The 22,849-nt window shown below is 42.4% G+C and overlaps 1 protein-coding gene across 3 annotated transcripts in view; it reads left to right on the top strand.

Moving 5' to 3' along the window:
• PRKD3 (protein kinase D3) overlaps positions 1–22,849 on the top strand; it is a 66,456-nt gene that overhangs the window by 38,195 nt on the left and 5,412 nt on the right. For 2 of the 3 annotated variants that reach the window (XM_084828270.1, XM_084828272.1), the window contains 12 exons: positions 1,303–1,380; positions 3,611–3,794; positions 5,672–5,795; positions 6,917–6,994; positions 8,954–9,230; positions 12,408–12,460; positions 14,792–14,864; positions 17,626–17,732; positions 18,180–18,341; positions 19,083–19,181; positions 19,982–20,249; positions 21,549–21,634. In XM_084828270.1, the coding sequence (XP_084684396.1) occupies positions 1,303–1,380; positions 3,611–3,794; positions 5,672–5,795; positions 6,917–6,994; positions 8,954–9,230; positions 12,408–12,460; positions 14,792–14,864; positions 17,626–17,732; positions 18,180–18,341; positions 19,083–19,181; positions 19,982–20,249; positions 21,549–21,634 (1,589 nt within the window). Of the gene's footprint in view, positions 1–1,302; positions 1,381–3,610; positions 3,795–5,671; positions 5,796–6,916; positions 6,995–8,953; positions 9,231–12,407; positions 12,461–14,791; positions 14,865–17,625; positions 17,733–18,179; positions 18,342–19,082; positions 19,182–19,981; positions 20,250–20,990; positions 21,060–21,548; positions 21,636–22,849 lie in introns of those variants that run through there. The other variant, XM_084828271.1, reaches the window with a different exon arrangement.

A 22,849-nucleotide genomic window follows, 5' to 3' on the forward strand; every position in this document is an offset into this window, starting at 1 on the left:
TGCTCAATCCTGATTAGGCTGGGGTTTCTTGTTTCTCTTTTTTTAACTTACAGGCTAATTTTTTCTGCAAACCTAGGGAGTTCCCCAAATATGTAGAAATTCCTATCCTGTCCGTGGATGGTTGCACTGTACTGCTCTACAGTGCATGGGATTGCCAATTCCACTATTAATAAATACAAGCAGAGCCTCCATCAAAATGTTTAATTGTGGAGTGGTACTATTTAGGATTTCTGCAGCACCCCTTGCCACCTCCTACACTGTTCTGGAGGGTCCCCTAGCCCCTGGGAGTAGCTGGTTAGAGGGCTGTAGTGAGAAGAGGGAATTGGTGAAAATCATCTCTCTTGGCCCATTGCTCCTCCAGTGGGAGTGTCTTGTGAGCAGAGTTCCACTCCCAGGAACTCTGGATCCAACTGAATATATCCTTAATACTGATCTGTTGCATGTATATATGGTGTCTTACATTTGATATATTTTGAGTTTTAATGTTATATCTGGGAATGAACAGGTCGGACTGACACAGTGGGCAAACCGGCCTTGTAAATAAGCCTGCAAAATTTTTTTGCTAGCCTGCTGAGGATGGGCAGAGGAAGGGCTGAGAGCAATGTTCCTTTCCCAGCAGCCCTGTGCTGGGTGCAGAGGAGGGATGGAGCACTCCTGCCAGCCTGCACACTTGCCTGCATGCAATTCCTTGTTGGTTGTGGCTACCAGGTGAATGCTTAAATACTTTGTGGGGACTTTTAAAGGTCATGGATTCAAGTTAAATTTGATCCCGGTAAAGAGGCAGTGCTATCCCACAACCATGATTAAAGTCCACTTCTTTTCTCTCCTGCACAAACTCCCCCTCCCTTCCCTTGTAGCATTAATGTCTGCATCGCATCGGTGCTAACCAGGTTTAGGGGACAGATTGCAAATTCTGATTAAAAGCCAATCCTGCTTAGTGCCATTGTAGAGGTAAACCTGTACCATGTCTAACACTGACAAGGAAGTGGGAGGGAGGGTGAGAACCTGAAGCCTTAACTGTGCTTAAGAAATTGGCAGTGCTAGTTTTATGCTGGGCCTTGGTCTTAAGGTAGCTTCTCGAGTGCTCCTTCTCCCATCACTCCCATTAATAACTTGGAGCAGAAAAGAAGAAGGTTCATGCAGTGGTGGTCTCTCAGCATAGGTTTCCTGAGAAAATGGCAGTTGTGTTTCCTGATCACTTCAAAAATATGCCCTGAAAATAAATATAGGTGTTGTGTAAGGGATGTTTCATAGGAGTTCTTCTCAAAATTATGAAAACACAAGCATTTTTTCTCATTTTAGATTGCAGATTTAACTGTCACAAACGTTGTGCCTCTAAAGTACCTAAAGATTGTCTTGGAGAAGTAGTGTTCAATGGAGGTAAGAGCAAACATGTTTTGAAATAGTAAAGCATTTGTGGAAAGATAGCAATTGCAATCCACTCCTGAACTCTCAACACAAAATATTGGTATAGATGCCTGCCTCATGTTTACATTGTAATGTAAACTGTCCTGAAAGGTATTTGAAGGGTGGATTAGAAATATGTGTAATTTTTAAAATTTATTTCTTTATTTTGTATATTTTATTGTAAAGTAGTTGAGAACTGAAAGGTATAGCTAAAAGTGCTCCCTATCTTTGCTAAAAGAGTAATATTCTGGGCCTGCTCAGCACAGTTGATAGAACATTTCTATTGGAAGAGTTAGGAAGAATACTCATATCTGTTCTTGTTCTTGACCTGGTCAGCCATTTCAAAGATGCACTAGACTTTGCTGCTAAAAGGATGCAGAAAGACAATTTCCACAGGTCAGCATTCTCTTTCCCAACCTCAGACCGTATCCAATTGAGCCCTTCCATGTGTGGCAAGCCCTGCCCCTTCCTGGAAGTGCGGAGGTCGCCAGAGCTCTGCTCTTTCTAGAATTGAGTGTTCCTGCTCGTTTTGGGGTTTGCCCCATGAAGCGCTATATCGCGTTACACAAGCGGTAGGGGCTGCTTGCAGGGTTGACCGCTCGCAGAAGGATCCAATTGGATACTGCCCCTGGTGTCTTCCAGATGTGTTGGACTGCAAATCCCACCAGCATCAGCTATACTGGCTGGGAATTATGGAATGTGTAGTCCAACACAACTGGAGGGAACCATGTTGTATTAGTATAACTTTAGTATAAGGTTGTATTAGTATAACTTTAATTCAGCGGTGTTGAACTTAAATGAGCTGAAGGGCCAAATTCCTTATCCAGCTGATGCTGTCCTGTGGGTGACACACATGCATTTTCATGGGGAAAAAATGTTACCACCTGATTTGACGCTAAATAATTTCACTTCAGTTAGACACTAAATCTTTGTTGTTGGGGTAGTAGAAGTTATTTTGACAGCTTTTACCTTTTCTTACATATTTATGTTGTATATAAAATATTTATCATAGTACATTTATTCTGTCAATTTATAAGCCACCCTTCAGTAGCAGAACTCTCAGGGTGGCATACAATAAATAAAATCAAATTATGCATCTAATTTTATGGTATACACATGTATGTTTTGCTGTATCTTGGAGATTCCAGGAGCAAGCATTCCTATCTGAAAAAAGTAGCTATGAAACAGGGATGTCGGCATGCTGTCCCTCCCTCTCCACTAACCAATGGCAGAAGTTTGATGCTGGGCCCCCATGGTACCCACTATTTGCTCTCTTATGGCATTGGCTTCTTAGCCCTGAAGATAGTTTAGTAATTTGTGTGGCGTGTGGAACAGTTGTTGCCTTTATATTTGACACCTCTGTTATAGTTGTTAGCATCAGTTAGGAATGTCCTTTGTAAAGCATTACACATTCCATGATTTGTTCTGTGTAGAGATCATCAGTAGAATCTTTTATAAAAGATAGAGAGCTTCGGCTATTGGGCGGTATAGAAATGAAATAAATAAATAAAATAAAAATAAATAAATAAAACCGACTGAATGAAGTGGTGAAGAGCTTAGCTTTTTGTGTCAAATTCCTTTTCTGTAGCATTGTTCTTGTAGCTCTCTGAAGATATAGGATTGTTTCTTCGTGTGTGTGTGTGTGTGTATGAGAGAGAGAGAGAGAGAGAGAGAGTGTTGTGGCTGCCTATCCTTCAGTACTCTCGTGTGTTTGAGGCTGCAGGAAACTAGATTTCATTTGCAATAGTAATGAACCAGGTGTAAAGGGAGTTCTGTTCTCAGATTCCCATCCTGTCCACACCCTTTCCTGGAAAGACCTGGTCATGATGTTCTTGCATCAGAGGATAGGGAGTCAGCTGGCACAGGAGGTGGAAGAACTATGTGTATGCCAACTTTCCACTTATGGAGAATTGCCCTGTGTCAGGAAGTACCTACATAGCATGAAGTAGCCTTAGCAAAACAAAAAGCTTAGCCCAAATGTTTCTCCCTGTTCTCCTGTCTTGGCTGTGTTTGGCTGAATTTCTGTAATTCTGCTACACATGAATGGAGTGCTGCAACAGATTCTTAATTCAAGTTGTCAGTAATTTGATATCTTTCCTGATTAGATTTTTGACTAAGACTGTATGGTAAAAGATTGTGCCATTGGCCTGAAATGAATAATGATCTTCTGTTTTGTTCTGTTTGTTTTTTGTTTTGGAATAAGAACCGGCTAGTCCAGGTCAAGATATTGATATGCCAATGGAGGTTGACAGCAGTGAAATGAATAGTGATGGTGGTAGGGGCTTGGATGATGCGGAAGAACCCTCTCCTCCAGAAGACAAAATGTTTTTTATGGATCCAGCAGATCTTGATGGGGACAAAGATGAAGAGGCTGTCAAAACCATCAGGTTTGTGAAATTAAGACACTGCAGTGAGGACACACATGGTGTGTCCATGTCTATGAAGCCCCACATTAAAGACATTTTTCTGTGCAATCCCGAATGAAAGTTGCTGTTCACTTTTTCCCCATTTATGTGGTTTTACAAGACATGCTTTTATACCCTTGAGCAGAAGTGAAAAACAGCTCAATTAACAGAGCGGGTAATACAGAAGTATGTAGGCATGAATCTTTCAGAAGTTTCAGAAGTCCCCTATGAGAGTCAACATAGACATAAATTGCATTATTGTAGCATGGTTTGCTGTACAGACTAGTTGATGGAAAATGCTATGCTGACCTAGATTTATAGGACTACTTTGTTCTCCTGACCTTAGGCCAAACTCATTCCAATCCTAATGCAGGTCAATTGATTAAATGGAGTTACATAAGGAATCAATTTAGCGCCTTTTGTGTGTGTTTGGGAGTTAAGCTAAAGAAAGCAAATTTGGCATACTAAATGTCACTTCTAAAAGGGTAATTTGTATTTTTTCTTGTATTTGTACAAGGGTGAATTATGTGAATTATAGCTTGTAACGTTGTTTTAAAAAAGAGGAGAGCTGGTGTAGTTTATGGGATAGAACACTGGACTTGGATTGATTCTCAGTCATGGACTCATTATATGGTCTTAAGAGTGGAATGTCTCAGCCTCAGTTCCATACTGTAAAATGGAGATAATAAACATCAGTTTTCACAGGGAGGTTATGAAGATGGAAGGAGTGAGTATTATACTGCACTTTGTGCAGTATAAAAGCGCTACCTGTTTATCTAAGATAAAATTTCCATCAGCCCATTGTGCGTTTCAAATCCTCTCCATAATAGGCAAGGTTTGGATTGAACAAATGGGAATTGGAGTGCAAGGCCCTCCTTGGGCATCATCTTTCTTGCCCTATGTCTGCCTTCTCCTCCCATGGATGTAGAGGTGGAAGTGGTGCTGAGCTCATATCCTACTGGACACCATTCAAAATAGGTCCTTCGAGTACCTGTCTTGCCCTTCAAAGGAGAAATGAGCACAGGAGGATTGCTTTCATTTTAGAATAGGCCTTTTGTCTTATCTTACTGTTTTCTGGTGGGAAGGGTGCTGAGTTGTTTATCTCCTGGTGTGGTTCAGACACTTCTGCATTTAGTAACTGAGCTGAATATGAGCTTCAGATGCACTAATCCTAATTAAGGATATATTTTTGGTCTAGCATTGCATAATCTAGGGACCCTACATTGGGCTGAAAAGTAGCTTATAAATGTTTTCATCCATCTATCCATCTGTCCCTTACTCTGTAGTCACTTTTATCCCAGCCTGGTATATTTAACCTTTTCCTCACTATTATGTACAAGAGCATGAAAATATGAGGAGCTTTGAGGTCAGGAGAGATGCAGCTGGCCAAAGTGCACAAACACCCGAAGAGGTTGCTTGGAGCAGTGTTCATGCTCCAGCACAAAGTGGCTGATAAAAGTAGGTGCACCGCATGATCAGAACAGGTACTCGAGCACAACGTGGGCACTGCTAGCACCTACTACACAAGAGGTAACAGCTGTGCCCCAGCATCTTCTGTCATGCGGCGGAGGACCTTGAGGTGCTTATCTGAGACTTCGCAGCGTAGCCCCTCAGAGTGGTAAAAGGACTTTGCCTGATCCTGGGGAGGGTGGGTGGGGGACTAAAAAAACTCTTCTCATCTGAATGCTCATGGCAAATGTGACCTATCTTACGATGGTTTTATTTAGAAGATGGTTGTCAAAGCAGAATTTACTGGCAAGAAGACATCCCCTCCTTGAAACTTGCCCTGAAATATAGCACTGCTGCTGGGCGTGATGAAATATGTATGACTGGAGCTGTGCAATTCTTTTTTTCAACAGCCCATCGACGAGCAATAATATTCCATTAATGAGGGTTGTGCAATCAGTCAAACACACAAAGAGGAAGAGCAGTACAATGGTGAAGGAAGGATGGATGGTTCATTACACTAGCAGAGACAACCTGGTTAGTCATCTCAAGCTCTTTACTTTTCAGTGCACTACTTTACATTTTAAACTAAACATTCTGTTTTAAAACTCCCAGGGAGGGCAGTGATCCAGCAAGATGGCTCTGTGTGTGCAAGCAGGGCTTCTTCATTACCAGCTATGAAAGGAGACAAGACTCCTGTGTGCTTGCTGAGCTGTCTGCCATAGCAACCAACAGAAGCCCTGTGTGCGTGTCGGGTTCAGGTCATAGCTGTTCCAGAGATGCTTTAGAATAAGACAGCAGCATGCCTGTTAAATCAAGTTGGAAACTTGAGTAGTGTCAAGCAGCGAGATTGGCCCCCCATCCCCTCACTTCATGCTCTGGGGCCTAGTCCTGTCCTTCACAAGCTTTCCAGTGTTGATAGTAGCAGCAGTTTGAATGAAGGGCCGTGGCTCAGGGGCAGAGCGCCTGGTTTGCATGCAGAAGGTCAATCCTGTTCAGTCCCCGGCATCTTCAGATAGGGTCAGCAAATAATCCTGCCTGAAACCCTGGTGAGGCACTGCCAGTCAGAGTCGGCAGTACTGGGCTTAGATGGACCATTAGTCCGACTAAGGCAGCTTCCTATGATCCTATGCTCTTTCCTCTTCCTCACACTGTGGGGTGGTCCTAGATTATGGGAGGTTCTCCCTTGTCCGTATCCAAGGCAAGCCTCCTGAATCAGCTCTGCTGCAGCCTTTGAAGAGCACCTGGAAAGTGGGGACAGAGTTTTGTCTCCCCTTTCTGCCCTCTACCTGCTCCCTCTGATCCCCTTGAGTCATATAGCGGTCCTCCCGTGCCACACAGGGGGCTTTTCCAAAGTGTTGGGACCATGGAGGTAGTACCTATTGGTACTAACCTGGCATTTGAGGTGGGGTTAACTCCTTCTGCCAAAAAAAGGTCACAGCAGGTCCTGGTGAACTGATCCTGTCCTATGCTTTGCTGTGCAGGATTGAACGTTAGACATCTAGAAGTATGTAATGTTTAACAGTACAGTTGATAAGATGACCTTAAAGATGTAAGCACAAGCAGAACGTAAATGCCATTGTAACGTCCAGGACTGATACGAGTAGAGGGTGCCAGCGGCCATGTCTTAATGTGAAACCATTCTATATTTGTTGCAGAGAAAAAGACATTACTGGAGACTGGATAGCAAGTGTCTTACGCTATTTCAGAATGAATCTGGGACAAAGTATTACAAGGTAAACAATGATGCAAATCTCATTCCTTACCAGCTCTCCAATTTAAAATGCCACTTGCCTATTGTCATTTTATCTCTAGTCGGATCCCTTCATTTGCTGCTTTTTCTTCTGAAACTCTGTAGATGTTTTTTTCATCTGTTGAAAATGGAATACAGGGATGTTTAGAATGAGAAGTACTTTTGCTGAAGCTGCACTGTGTCTCCAATGTACAGTTTTTCTATTTGTGGGTTTGTGCACTACAGTACTGAGCCATATATGGATATTTTCTTCCTTTTGAAACCAGACTTGGGAAACGTTTGAGGGGAAGAAATAACACAAGTAGAATACTGTCTGGAGAGAGGGACTCTGTGTGAGCATCTGTGTGTGCATGCATGCAAAGAAAACTGAGAGGGCTAAAACTAGTCCTGGTCTGTGACATGGTTTAAAGGGTACCTGTAAATAAGGAGGATTGTAAAGCATTTGAAATGCTATAAAATGCAAATATGCCACCCAAACCTGTTTGCAGAGTGGGTGTGGAGAGGTTCTTCTGGTTTAGATTCAGCACAGTGATTCAGGAAAGATAAATCAGATCATTACCTTGCCAGCAGTGGTGCTGAGCTAAAAGATGGCTGTGGAGTCAATGTAGCACCAGAGATGAAAGGTGATTCCATCCTGTACCGCAGGGGTGCAGAACCTCATTCAGCCCAAGGGCCAAATCCATTTTGAAGAAGCTTCTGGGGGCTGCATTCCAGTAGTGGGCAGGACCAAAGGCAAAAGGGGCAGAGGCAAAATACCAAAAATACCAGCATATTGTAGCTTAAAGCTCATACTGCCAGTAACTCAGCCTTAGGAGAGGCATTTAAACCTTTTAGAATGGGGAAAACTGCACAAAAGCTGGGAAACCACCAAACAGTTGGTGGATGGTGGAAAGGGATGGGGCCAGGGGCAGCCTGGGAGCCCAGGAGGGCTGGATTCGGCCCCTGGGCCTGAGGTTCTGCACCGCTGCCATACCCAAGGGTGGGCAATCTTTTGGGGGCTGAAGCTACTTGTGGGGAAGTGGTTGGGAGCCATATATTGGCAGTGGGTGGAGCCAAAGGTAAACATGGGTGGGTACACCCCTTCCCCACAGCTCCCCTCCCCACAGCTCCCCTCCCAGCTCCCCTCCCAGCTCTCTCCCCCATTCATTAATTCATTATCATCTTTCATGCATTTATATTCATCCTCTCTCTCTCGGTGTCACACACACATATGCACACAAGCATCCCCCCACCCTTGGTTCACCCATTCATTTTCTTGCATATCCTGTCTCACAGATGCAAAAGCTCCCATTGTGGCTTCCCTCCTCCCACAAGCCAGCCAGACAGCCTGTCTGGTCCACTCCTTATATCTTTTCAGAGCTGTGTCCTCCGCCAGAATAGAAGCGCCAAAAGGACGCAGCAGCCTAGCCATGGGGCATGCCAGAGTGGATGCTCTAGCTGGCACACTCTGTAGTCAGCCTTCCGAGTATGGCTGCCAGGGCACCTACTACATGGCGCTCTGGCATCCGCACTTGCATGGCGTGCCAGCTCATTATAGACCCCAGACGGCCTATCAGCAACATTGGTGGCCTTTGGGAGGGTGCGAGCAGCAGCTGCAGCTTGGACAAAATCAGTGGTGGTGGGAACTTGGACAGGGCACCCGATGGGCCACAGGAGAGAGCCCTGAGGGCAGCATGTTTTCCACAGCTTGGCCACATGTGTCATAACCTGAGAAGGAAAGCCCAGTTGGGTCCTGAGCAAAACCAAAACTTCACTGGTAGGCCTTTGTGGAATGCCTGGGAGCATAAAAGTGGGACTAGAACCAATGCCCTTCAGTGCTACCCAAACATTCCTAGCTGAGTGCAGTAGTACTTCTATTTTCTCACAACTGTGACTTTGACTTGCACAGGTGGTTGTTTCACACCCTCCCGTTTTTGTGCCTAACGCTTTGTGTTCCCTTTAGGAGATTCCGCTGTCTGAAATTCTCCAGGTTACTCAGCCGCGGGATTTCTCCAATGTGGTGCAGGGCAGCAACCCTCACTGCTTTGAAATAATAACTGACACAATGGTGTACTTCGTTGGTGAGAACAATGGCAGCAGCCACCACAGCCCCGTTTTAGCTGCTACTGGAGTTGGACTGGATGTAGCACAGAGCTGGGAGAAAGCTATTCGTCAGGCTTTGATGCCGGTCACACCTCAGGCTAGCGTTTGCACCGCTGCAGGCCAAGGGAAAGATCACAGTAAGAGCAGAAAAGCACTTTTTCCTTCTTAGTGGTAAACTGCCCTTGGTTCAACACAGTTTTGTATTTTGTGTAGATGTAAATGCCTGACAGTATTGGGCTCCTCTTTCCTAGTATGTACACGCTTTATGAGTGATATTATTTCATGTCTAGCAGCTCTTTTGACTTACAACATGAATAGCAAATTCTTTGTTACCCTTTTCTGTTATCCATTCTGTTATCTTCATATTTGGCTTATGCCATTCAATAGAAGTTAAATTTTTGAAAATCCACCCCTAAAAAGTTCGATGGTGCTTTTCATGCACCTGATGCTCTTCATAAGTAAAACATTGGCAATCTGGGGAATTATAAGATCATCTCTACCACCCAAAATGTGTACTTCAAAGAGTGATAGTTGTTGCAAAAATCTCCTGCTAGACATTACTTTCTTCAGTAGTATCTAATAGGGTTTTATCATAAGTGTATCCCACCCAGGGGCGCAATCGCTTAAGCCTGCAACAGTTGATATGGCTGGCCTCATATTAAAATTAAACCCTCATCTGCTACATATGTGGCGTTAGTACATTAGTGTGGCCCCTGGGGGATCATGAATTCCTGGTGTGCTAATTCTACGTATGTAACAGCTAAAGGCTTGATTTAAATGTGAAATTGGGTAGCATGCCATTCAAGTGAGCAACATCGGTACTTTTCCTCCTGATGTTTATTTCTGTTTCGTTTTTCGAAATGATGCTCGAAGCAGCTCATGAGGAGAGTAAACAAATAATTATATAGATAAAACAAAAACATATAAAAACAATATATCAAATGCATTCCATAATATACCCACATTACAATTATAGTTTCCCTAAATATACGAAAACCCGTTTCTTTCAGAAATAAGCTATCACAAAGTGTCCCCATTTTGCTAATAAATCTTTTGCTAACTAATCCTAATCACTAGGATATCAATAGCAAATACATCACCCTCCAAATGTAACAATCTAAAATAATTACATGCCCAGTCTATCAAAGCAGCAACATTACAATACAATAGTCCTTTCAATGCCATGTTCAAAGGAGGCTTTGTACGCTAGTGTTGTCTCTTCAAACCATGTCTTCCAAGGCTTTCTCTTTATGTGCCTTTTCCACAGAAATCTACATGCCACTTCTTTTTCAGTCCCCTTCGCACTAACTGTGGCAACCTTTGACAGCTCCTTTGACAACTGTCAAACATAGCTGCAGTTACTGTGAAAGGGTGTGAAAAAGGGGTGGCTTGTAGATCTCTATGAAAATAACATGCTGGGGACTTGGCCAAGTGGGGATTCGAAGCAGGGCATCCCCAAGGGACGAGGCAATACTTAAAACCGTGGGATCACTCTGCTAAGGGGGTGATCTACCCCCCTTTCCATACCTGTTCAACTGTCAAAAGCTGTAAAATCAGTCTATACACAGGTTTCTCTTGTCTGTTACCTTGTATGTTTGACACCATGCAAGGCACCAGACAAGGTGAGCCTATATATTTTTGATAGTTGGAGTTGCACAACTGCACAACTCTGACCTCCCCATCCCAAACGGGGACATTTGCACACATTACCAGGGCTGAAAAAATAGTAAAAAAAGTTTGGATTCCATTTGCACAAATGTGGGGAGGGGAAAATAAAAAGGGGTTAATGAGTGATAGCCCCTCCAAAGCGCCACTTGGGCATCTTTGGAGGGGCTGTCACTCATGGGCAAGATCACTCAGCAAGAGCGGCAGGGGTTTTGCCAACTCACTGATGCCCGCAACCCACAGTGGTTTGGCAGTGCCAGGTTTGAACAACACACAAACCCATAGTGGGTTCAACAACCCATACAACAAATCATGGGATGTTGGGGTGGCTTGTTGTCCATGCACAAGCCACCCTGTGGAAATCAGTCTTGGTTCACACAACACAACAACCCACTGTGGTTTGTCACCCTACAATGGGTTGTTGTTTTGTGTGAACCCAGTCATAGCCTTTGGCTAAACTGCTGTGAAGTCATGAAGTGTTTATATCAGGGGTAGGCAACTTTGTTGGGTCTGTGAGCACATTTTACATTTTGAAATATGTCCACAGGCACCATGAAAAATTGCAGTCTGGGTTTGGTGGCTGGGTGGGGTCTTCTCCTCCTCCCCTCCTCCCGATTTCCTCCTCCTCTTCTCCCCGCCCCCCTGCCCCTCTCACAGTTTCTACCTCCTTTGTGATATGCATGTAATATGTAGGGGTGGGGGAGAGAAGGAGGGCTGGAAAGAAGGGAGGGTGCGGTGGAAACTTGGAGTGGGCTTCTTTTTGTGGACAGAATGGGGGGACTCTGGGTTTAGCCCTAGTATTAAAAACAGATTCTTGGGCTGACTCCTTGCACAGTGTGGTCCTGGGCTGGGGGAGAAGAATGGAGAAGTTGGCCAGGGCATAGAATGTGGAGAAAATCATGTTTGAGAAGCTACTAGAAAAATGTTAGAGAAAAACCAGGATGTTGGCTGAGAAGGCTGGGTTCTCTGATTGCACATGAACTAAGGAGGCAGTGGCAATGCTTAATTTCTAAAAAGAGCAGTGCTGGAGCTCCAGCCTGTGTGATAATCATGTCATACAGGCTGTAAACTTGCATCCTTAATTGCAGAAAGGTGGATAAGATGTAGGTGTTCAGTAGGAGGAAAGTGCACTCTCCATGTGCCTAGAGGCACTCTTTCTTGCATATTACAGAACTTGGGCCTGGAACTGAAAACAGATTCCAGGGTTGAGACGTTGGCACAAATGCCCAAAGTCACCATATTTTCTGTGGTTTGGGCTGTTTTGTTTTTGTTTTTTGTACACTGGAAATTGGTGTCTGCAAGTCCATCAGTTCCTGAGCAGCACAGACCTAAGGAGAGCATGTGGCTTGAAGACAAGACAGACATAAGCAATAAGTTGACGGCCAGTGAGAGAATGTTGCTGAAGGAAAATATTCCACACAGTCGAAGGAGGGGAGGAGTTTGGTGCTGTTGGCATCAATGCAAGGGAAACTTTGCAGGCTGTGGGTTAGGGGACCTCAAACAAGCAGCTTTGGGAAACCCAAAGGGGGGGTTGGGGCTGAATTTTAAATTTTGACAGTAACTTGTCTGCTAAACGTGGCTGCTAAGCCATTCGTCTTTCACCATAATATTGCCTCCACATTTAAAACATGTATTTTTTCTTATTGCAGAAGAATTGTCCGTCAGCATTTCTGTTTCAAATTGCCAGATCCAAGAAAATGTGGTGAGTCACAAAGTATAAATACTATTGTAACTGGATTGTTGTTAGTTGTCCACTGATGGTTATTTTATATCAAAATAATTAAATGCTGAAGAACTCCTTGATGTGATATTTACTTGATGTGATATGTTTTGCTTGTTTGAAAAAAGCTGCATATAGTAAAGTCCCTTCACTTTTTAGTAACGAGGCATAGAGAATGAGAAACTTTGAAATGATACCGTTAATGTCTCCTTCTCTCTCTCTCTCTCTCTCTCTCTCTCTCCCTGCCCCCTGAAATAGATGTCAGTAGCTAAATTTTGAACCTATAATTTAAAGTCATCAGCATTTATTCAATCTTGGGATGTGAATTAAGTTTTTTTTAATCTACTCTTTGTGGGGCTGCCTTCTGTTTTTTTGTTTATGTATTTATTACATTTCGATACCACCCATTAGCTGAAGCTACCTGGGTGGTTTACAAGACAAAGTTTAAAACCATAAAATACAATAATGTAGTAAAACATAATATAAAAACATAAGTTTAAAACAGAACAAAACCAAAGTAGCAACCAAGATAAAAGCCAGCAGCAGTGCAAAGATCTAAAAACACAATAACAATTTTTAAAATAAGAGAGCTTCGGCTATTGGGCGGTATAGAAATGAAATGAAATGAATAAATAAATAAATAAAACTGAAGGGCTAAAAAGCTGGGGAAAAGAAAAAGGTCTTCACCTGGCACCCAAAAGACCACACTGTAGGCATCAGGTGAACCTTTCTGGGGAGGTAATTCCACAACTGGGGTGTCACCACTGAAAACGCCTTCTCCTTAATAGCCACGGAGAAGGGCCTCTGAGGGTGATCTTAGGGTCCAGGCAGGTATATATGGAAGGGGACAATCCTTCAGGTAATCTGGCCCCAAGCTGTTGAGGGCTTTGTAAGTTAATACCAGCACTTTGAATTTGGCCTGGAAATGGACTAGCTGTCAGTGCAAATCATAAAGCACTGGGGTAATATGATCATATTGGCCAGTCCCCATTAACAATCTTGCTGCCCTATTTGGGACCAGCTGAAGCTTCTGGACCATTTTCAAAAGCAGCCCCATATATAATTGTAATCCAAACAGCATGTTACCAGAGTGTGGATAACTGTAGCCAGGCTATCTCTGTACAGAAAGGATCCTAGTTAGTATATCAGCCTAAGTTGATAAAAGGTGCTCCAAGCCATTGAGACCATGTGCCTCCAGTGACAGTGCTGGATTTAAAGCACCCCCAAACTATGAACGTGACCTTTTAGGGGGAGTGCAACCCCCTCCAGAACAGGCTGAAGAACACTCATCTGGGCAGAAGAACCACTCACTAACAGTACCTTTGTCTTACCTGGATTGAGCCTCAGTTTATTGGCTCTCATCCTGTTCATTACCACACCCAGACACTGGTCCAGAACAGCACTGCCTCACATGGATTTGATGAAAAGGAGAGATAGAGCTGGGTGTCATCTGCATATTGGAGATACTTCAGTCCATATCTCCGGATAACCTCCCCCAGCAGTTTCATGTAGATGCTGAACAGCATGGGGGATAAAATAAAACCCTGTGATGCCCCATGGCATAACTGCCAAGGGACAGAGCAATAACCCCCCGGCACCACCTTCTGGAATCAGCCTTCCAAGTAGGAGCAGAACTATTGCAGTGCAGTACCTCCAATGCCCAGCCCAGATAGCCTGTCCAGAAGGATACCTTGGTTGAAGGAATTGAAAGCTGCTGAGAGGTCCAATAGAATCAACAGGGTCGTGCTCCCCCTGTCCCTCTCTCTTTTTGATGAGCATTTCACTGGAGCATGAATGACATTGTTCCTGATGCATAACATGTGCATCCATGTGCTAAAGAAACTAAGAACCATGGTTCTTGGTGGGGTGGAGGTGGGGCTTTTATAGGCTGCTACTCATATAGACTGGCCTTAGCATGAAAGCACACCTTCATGCTGACTAGAAGGCTGTTTTTTCCTCTGTCAGGATGCAGCTGGAGACATGTTTTTGGAATGTACACTGCAGTGGAGATTGTTAGTCCTGTTGAGTGAGGACCATGTCATTTGTGTGTGCTGTACCCATCTCACTCTTAGCATGGCAAGCATGTCACTATACATGGTATTAACTACAGGTTTAAGCAGTTCTTCCAGGTGGGAATGGACAGAACTCATCTGAAAAATGCTTGTCACAACCCTTTTCTTTCCTCCCTTAACATACATGTAGAGTAGTTTTTAATTTTCTAGTTTCTATCTCTGTTATCATCCATTTGGACATTTTCTCAAGTAATTTAACCTAATGTTTATTTTCCCCTGGCTACACTCTCCTCTTCTCCAGGATATCAGTTCAGTATATCAGATCTTTGCTGATGAGGTACTTGGTTCTGGTCAGTTTGGAATTGTGTATGGAGGTAAGCTTGAATACACATCAGATTTATGAAGAGAGATTTGGCTTTTATGCAGTGTTCTTTTCCTGAAAGGCTGATATATAAAACAAACTTGGCTGTTTGTTTTAATGTGATAAGTGACTGCAGAAATAATGATAGATGTGCAACAATAATGGGAGCTGAGAGCAATAATAGGGGTTGTAGCTCAGTGGTAAAGCACATTCTTTGCATGCCAAAGGTCCCAGATTCAACCCTTGGCATCTCTAGGTAAGGCTGGGAAGACTCCTGTCTGAAACCCTGGAGAACTGCTACTGGTCAGCATAGACAACACTAAGCTAGATGGACCAACTTCCTAAACCGGATATTTTCTTAAATATTTTCCTGATTTGCTTTTTGCAATTTCATGTCCAAATTGATCTCAGCAGCCATCAGGGCTAGAAAGATTTCTCAGAATCCTAACAGACTGATTCCTCAGCAGCTCAGCTTGGACAGTCTTGCTTCATGCTGTTTCTTTTCCTGGTTTAAGACGCAACAGCCACTGTCTGCCTTATGCACCCTTTTACCAACTGTAACTATTTCCATTCCCATGTAGTTGGCTCTCCTGCTACCTTGTGGAAGTTAAGCAGTGTTGCTGCTGGTTGCCTTTTACTTTAATGCAAATTAAGCCTAAATTTTGTTCCTCTTACTTATATTTCAGTCTTTAAGGCAGGTACTCTTTCTGCTTGCAACTTTCTTCCAGAGCAGTTACTATACCCTGCCTTGTTACAGAACCTCCAGTAATGAATAAGGAACTCCAGCTGAGGTCTAGCTAGGCCTCTAGTAGTGCAGTGTCCTTGTAGTATTTCTTTAGCATTTTCTGTGCCTCTTTATGTATATTTTGCACACACCTCAAACAGACTGATCAGCTGTTTGTTTGAACAGGTGTTTCTTTTATTCTTAGATTCCCATTTCCCTTTAATGAATGTGTTACAGTATTAGGTTGAATATCAAGGTTCTTGTATGTTTTATTCCACAGCCTATTTTAATTGAGGATGAGTGTATTAGCAGCTAGAGTTGTACTGCAGGTAAAATCTGGATTTTCCAGTCTTAGCTCTTTTATTAACTCACTGGATAACTATGAACAGATAATATTCTCTCAGCCGAAGTTTCTCATCTGTAGTACATGAATAATAGTGATTTTGTTTTACGAGTGACTGGCTAAGAATGGGATTAGAAGCAAGACTATTTGCACATTGAAACTGATATTGAAATTAATTATGCGCTATAGAGTCTCACATGGAGCAGCCTCTGAAATTCTGTTTCTTGTTGAAGTGATACAAAGCAAAGAGTACATTTGAAGAGAATTAAGTTGCCTCTGACTACAGTCTATAAGAGTGGAGCTACATTTCCTGATCTTGTTGATAGAGATTTTATAACAATATTTTATTTTTATTAACATTTATATACCACCTTATTTTCTAAAAAGTCATGCAATGCACAGCAATTTTAAAATAATAAAACATTAAAACAATAAAAATAAGAGCATTAAAAACAGTAAAACATTGTAACAGCTACATAGCTTAAGAGGCTAAATTAAAGAGATGTCTTCACACTCTTTCTAAAAGTCAAGGAAGTGGAGGCCAATCGTAGTTCTTGAGGAAGTACATCACACAGTTTGGGAGTGACGCAGGGGAAAGCCCGTTTATGCGTGCCCAACAAATGGACCTCTGCAGGTAGTGGTGCGCTCAAAAGGGCCTCTCTTGCAGATTTTAATACCCATGCAGGTTCTTAACAAGACAGGCCGTCCCTTAGATAGTTGATCCTAAGCTGTTGAAGGCTTTAAAGAACTAACACCTTGAACTGAGTCCAGAAAGCAATTGACAACCACTGTAGGTCTTTTCAAGACAGACGTAATATGGACCTGATACCATGCATCAGTTAGCAGCCTAGCTGCCGCATTTTTCACCAATTGGAGCTTCTGGACACTCTTCAACAGTAGCCCCACATGGAGCACATTGCAATAGTCTAAACATGATGTAATCAAGACATGGATAACTGTTGCCAAGTATTGGTAAAGTGTATTATGGAGAGACAGGTGTAATTTATCTTCTAGTAAATCTGTACCTTTTGATTTCTGGTGTACTGAGAAAAAGGCTCCCCCATGTTGTCCTCTCATCTTGGGCATGCAAGGCTTGAGAAAAAGGCTCCCCCATGTTGTCCTCTCATCTTGGGCATGCAAGGCTTGTGGTCTTAAGGTGAGATTAGACTTAAGCTGCTTGGATAATAACAACTGTCTTAAGCAAAACAAGTCACGGGGAGTATTTTGATACGGTGTGATCTTTAGGACAATGCAGAGCTCTGTTGGGATTGTGATTCGGAATACACTGCTCCACTCCACCCACATCCTCACCTGATATTCATGCACTGGACTTCTTGTTTGCATAGGAGCCTGCATGCTTCAACTGCTTTCCATATCCATGCAATCTGTACATCTGGATTTTGCAGTACACAGGTCATATGGCTAGAGCCTATGCAAGTTGAGCTCCAAGCCGCCATGCAAATGTGAAGCTCAACATGCAAATGCCAGGTTGGGTGGCAGCAAGCTAGCATGATCCCAGTTAGCTCCCATGCAAACAGATTCAACGTCTGTACAGGACTAATATTTTTTCCCTGGTTTTAGTGTTATGATACATGTTATTTCCAATCCCTACCTCTTTGTGCAAAAGGTTAGCTTCAAATTCTCTTCTTTTAGGTAGGCTGGAGATGCTTAGTTTTGTTTTGTTTTTTCCTTTTTGTGTTTGTGTAGGAAAACATAGGAAAACCGGAAGGGATGTGGCAATTAAAGTCATTGATAAAATGAGATTCCCTACAAAACAGGAAAGTCAGCTGCGCAATGAAGTGGCCATTTTGCAGGTACAAAGAGGATGATTTGAATCTGTTATGTTACATCAAAGGAATCAATTTCTTATTGCAAGATTGTGAGTAGGCTGAGCAATCAGAGGCTCAAATTTTACTTGGTGACTATTTTCATTCTTATTTGAAAGAAAAGGCTAGATTATCAAGGTCTGGAATATACAGTGTCTACGTGATCACTGCTGATATGGCTAGGTGCAATACTCTTTTTAACATTTGTATATTTAATACTCCTGTTAAGTAACCTTTTGAACTGCACAGGAAAACTATAAAAAGAGCCACTGCATATACTGTTCATGTATAAATATTGCTAGATATTACTTGAGTGCTTTCAAAACAATAAACTATAGCTAGTATCCAGACAAAACAGGGCCTGTGTGTAGTAGATATTCCATGACATGTAGTACATAAAGTACATTGTTCTGTCAATATTATATATTTTCCTAGAATTTGCACCACCCTGGGATTGTAAACCTGGAATGTATGTTTGAAACTCCAGAAAGGGTTTTTGTTGTGATGGAAAAACTTCATGGAGATATGTTGGAGATGATTCTCTCCAGTGAGAAAAGCCGGCTTCCAGAAAGAATCACCAAGTTCATGGTCACCCAGGTGGGTCTTCTGTTTGTAATGGCTGCTATGTTCCTGTTCTCTGCTATCTTCTGTTCATACATAAGAAGCATTTCCCCAGGTTATTGTGAATGGGCAATCTTTCACTTTGCCAACTTTAGTAAATTGTGGTTTTCAAAAGGCATTTGAACTGATTTGAGCAGCATGTATATAGTGTATTTTTTGGAGCCATCGCTGAATATAATTGTTTCAGAAAGATGTGTGTGAAACAGAATGTTAAGCATCTGTGAAACAAAAATACTAGTGCTGAACTTCAGAACTGCTGAGGTACACAAGTTTTCTTCAGTGGAGCTAACCTCTTGTATAGGAAGAATATTATGCATGAAATGGCCATAAGTGGGGATATGAGCCTGGATTGCGTGATATTCCATTCACTGTATACTCACTGGGAGAGGTAAGAGATTGAGATTTCTCTTCATTACAACTACAAAGAAGCACCTCCCACAAATAACTGGTTGAATAATGACTCTGACTCATAACTGGCTGAATAATGACTCAGTCTCTTGTGAAGTCAGGTTAGTGGGTGTCGTGTGCCCCTCACCCCTGCCCGTGCTCAGTCTTTAAAAGAGAGGAGGGGCAGGACTTTGGAAACACTTAATCTGAAGACCTTGCACTTGGTTTTAGGCAAATCATGGTCTATGTTATAGCATCTCGCACCTTTTTGAACTGACCCTTTAGTACTTAAGTGATTCTGAAAACACTTTTTTCTTTTCCTTTTGTTAGATTCTTGTTGCTCTGAGGAACTTACACTTCAAGAATATAGTGCACTGTGATTTAAAACCTGAAAATGTACTCTTAGCATCAGCAGAACCATTTCCTCAGGTGGGTAAGGAATGAAGCAGTAACTTTGATGGCTGTACATTCTGCAAGAGGAAATCTAGGATAAGATTTGCATTAACCCTGTATTCTTGTATTTTTATTATGCCATTTTGGATAAATATTGGACAACTTCCAATATTTGTAGACATCTGAATGAACCTTTCACTAGAACCATTTCTTACGATTTACCTAATGGCTGCATTCGAATGTAGCACGAAACCACAGCATTTAAGATGTATGAGACCATGGATTAGTGTTATGAGAATAAGCTAGTCTCCCCCATGGCACATGTGCTCTTCCCTCTTTCCCTTTGGTGTGGCCACGAGGAGGAGACTGGAAGCTTCGGCTTTTGTTTTAGATTACCCATAGTTTAGTGTGTCATCCAAACCCTAAACTGTGATTAATCTTAAGCACGGTTAGTGAAGACAAGGCAGCTTCACACACAGTGGTTTAAAGTTGGCTTGTTTTCACTTTCCATAATTAAGATCAATCAGACTTTGTATTCAGATGAATGGCAAGCTTCATGTGAGGCTAACTTTGCTTTCATAATGCTAAGCTATGGTTTAATGTTACATCTGAACCAGCCCATTGTGTCCTATCAGGCAACTTGGTATTAATGAGTAATGCAGACCGCATAGGGCTATTTTTCTAGTAAACAGTCCTTGTAAAATAGTTCATGCAACTCCTTACAACCCACCTGAACTTAAAAAAAAAAGCCAGCCATAACAGGTTTGTGTCTTTTAGCTATTGGTGTTTCTGTGTTTAATACATGATAATTTAATGAAACAGTGTTTGTTTTACAGGTGAAGCTGTGTGATTTTGGTTTTGCACGCATTATTGGTGAGAAGTCTTTCAGGAGGTCTGTGGTGGGAACCCCAGCTTATCTTGCCCCAGAGGTGCTTAGGAGTAAAGGCTACAATAGATCTCTGGATATGTGGTCAGTGGGAGTCATCATCTACGTGAGCCTTAGTGGTACATTTCCATTTAATGAGGATGAAGACATAAATGACCAGATCCAAAATGCAGCATTTATGTATCCACCAAATCCCTGGAAGGAAATATCTAGTGAAGGTAAATTCAGTCAGGAGACTTGGGATATAATATCTTGGTCCGTAATATTTTCTGGATAGTAATATTCTGTATCTTAGAAAATAAGGCATAGCATTTAAGGTATGCAGGACTCTGGAGTAATACAGTGAGTTAGCAGGATGCAGGTGCTTTTATTCAGGAGTGATAGAGCAGTATCCTATGTTGCCTGCGCGCTAGCATGACTCACCGCTAGTGCAATAGGAAGCTAGTGGGATCCGTAAGCAAAGAAGAGGGCAGGTCAGTGGAGCTCACAGAAGGGAGCTCTGCTGACCTGTTCCGATCTGGAAATGAGCATTTCTGCTTGTTTCCGGGTTTGCTTAAGGCTCCACTATCTTCCTGGTGCACAAGTATAGACTCCTGCTGGTGCGACATTATCAGTGGGAGTGCCGTGGCAGGATAGGATACTTCCCATTGGGAACGGAGCAGATGGAGGAATGGCTTTTATTCTTAAGTTGGAAACCTCCTCCCGGTATAGGGCCTAGTTTGGAGGCTAGGTGGCTCGTGGGGCTGTGACAGTGTGAGGCAGTATATTCAGGGCTTTCCCAGCTGTAGAAAAGGAGAGAGACTCTAGGTACTGATGAAGCCCGAGTCGCCATCAGCAGCCCTAGGAGCCCCCTGTGAAAGCACGTCTCTCAGTCATAGTGTTTTTCAGCTGGTGCAATGCACCATTCCAAAATGCTTCTTAATGCACATCCCTTTCCAAATGTTTTTTGTTTGCTCTAGAGTTACAGAGTACTTGGTAGTGCCTGTAGGCTGGCCTTCCCCAGAAGAGGAACATTACTTGTGCCTCAAGTATGTTTATGTAATGTTTAGCTATCAGTGCTGGTGTGTATGAATTGTCAATTTGGAACTCATTATTCAGACCAACTTCATACCTTGCAGCAAATGTGAACGTTCAGGCATAGTAAACTGGTCTGAAGGGAATAACTAAAAACAGTTTTAATGGTAGGCATCAACTTGTGTTGAAAGCATCCAAACTTAGGGAACAGCCTGTTCCTATGCATGTTTACTCAGAAGTAAGTTCTGCTGAGTTCAAATGCATTCCAACTTCATTAAAACCAATGGAAGTCTTGTTGTTGACGTCAGAGTGGAATGGATTGCACTCTTACTGTCTGTCTGCACAATATGTTTTTTGAGCTTTCCTTTGTCTCTTGAATACTTTATTTCTTAAATCACTCTCCTAGGCCTAAACTATTGTTTTCCATCAAAATTATTATTGTGGGAGATAGGAAGGAATGAAATATTTATTCTCATTACTTTTTCACTCGCTTCCTCCTCCAGCTATTGATTTAATAAACAATTTGCTTCAAGTGAAGATGAGAAAACGTTACAGTGTTGACAAATCACTTAGTCACCCTTGGTTACAGGTACAGTTAATGCATGCCAATTTTACTGTGTTATATGTTGCCCAAGCCAATTACATGAATCATAATCTGACTGAAATAGAGAACTCTTTTGTAATTTGAGACTGTGGAAGCTTTTTATACAGTGCTACTCTTTGATTCAATTTGAAGAGAACTGTCTAGCATTAGAGAATCTTTTTTTCCAACCTCTTGTTTTCTGGACATGACATGAGGCCATTTAATTTGTGCTGGGTGAGCCAAGGAGAAGAATGCATTGGATCATTTGAGATGCTAAGTTATACATTCTGATATGCTATGCCTACCCAGACACTTGGGATAGAATGGGGTAAACCTGAAACTGCCAACCTTCTCCCAGCTTCTTTGTTGCTCTCAGTTTTTTCTTTAATCTCCTGTTTGAATCTGGTCCACTAAATTTATGGGATTATCTCTCTGTAGCTCATTCCCAGATACCTACAGCTCTGTGTCTACTTATTTAATTTACAGTATTGTATACCGCTCCACATCCAAAGTCTAACACCAGTTACATTCTAGGAATGACTGTTTTACCATGCTTTACAGCCATTACCGACTTAGGATGCAATGAATGTTTCCATTTCTATTTTTGACAAGATAAAGTGAATGGCTTTATGATGGATGAGTGCTTGCAAAGGAGGATCAGTAGACAGAAGTTTTTTTGTTTTTTTTTAAACACCCCTCTGCTGTTTTCCCCCTGTACAAGCCCTCCAGACCATCCCTGCCCTCTTGGTTTTGGAGCTCAGCTGGAGAGGGCAAAACAATTTAAAACTGGTGGTGGGGGCGGGGTGGTGGTGGAGTTTGCAGGAGAGAACTAAGTCCTCCCCCCATTAGTTTGGAACCCTGTGTTTGCCTCTTAACAATGATTTCTGCATCTTTTTGGAGTCAGCCTGTGTCAGAATGAGAAACTAACTGTATTGTCACAAATAGAGGAAGCAGAGCAAGGGAATATTTCCTCATACCTGAAGGTGATAAATATGATGAATCAGTTCTATAAAGTGTCAAATTAAAGAAATTGATGTAACTCTGAATGGGTATATGCCCCCTCCCCTGGCACCACATGCACTTTTTGGAGCAAGTCATAATGGGAGGGGAATTCATGAGTGCCTCCCTCTAAACTTGACCCTAACAGAGAGTATGTAGATAGTGGGCATTACAGGCCTGGTGGTCTGTTACTGTAATCTTTGCCTCTTTTGTTTGGCTCAG

Source organism: Heloderma suspectum, chromosome 1 (genome assembly GCF_057233095.1).
Source record: "Heloderma suspectum isolate Gila_16-S chromosome 1, 16-S_ref, whole genome shotgun sequence".
Taxonomy (NCBI): domain Eukaryota; kingdom Metazoa; phylum Chordata; class Lepidosauria; order Squamata; family Helodermatidae; genus Heloderma; species Heloderma suspectum.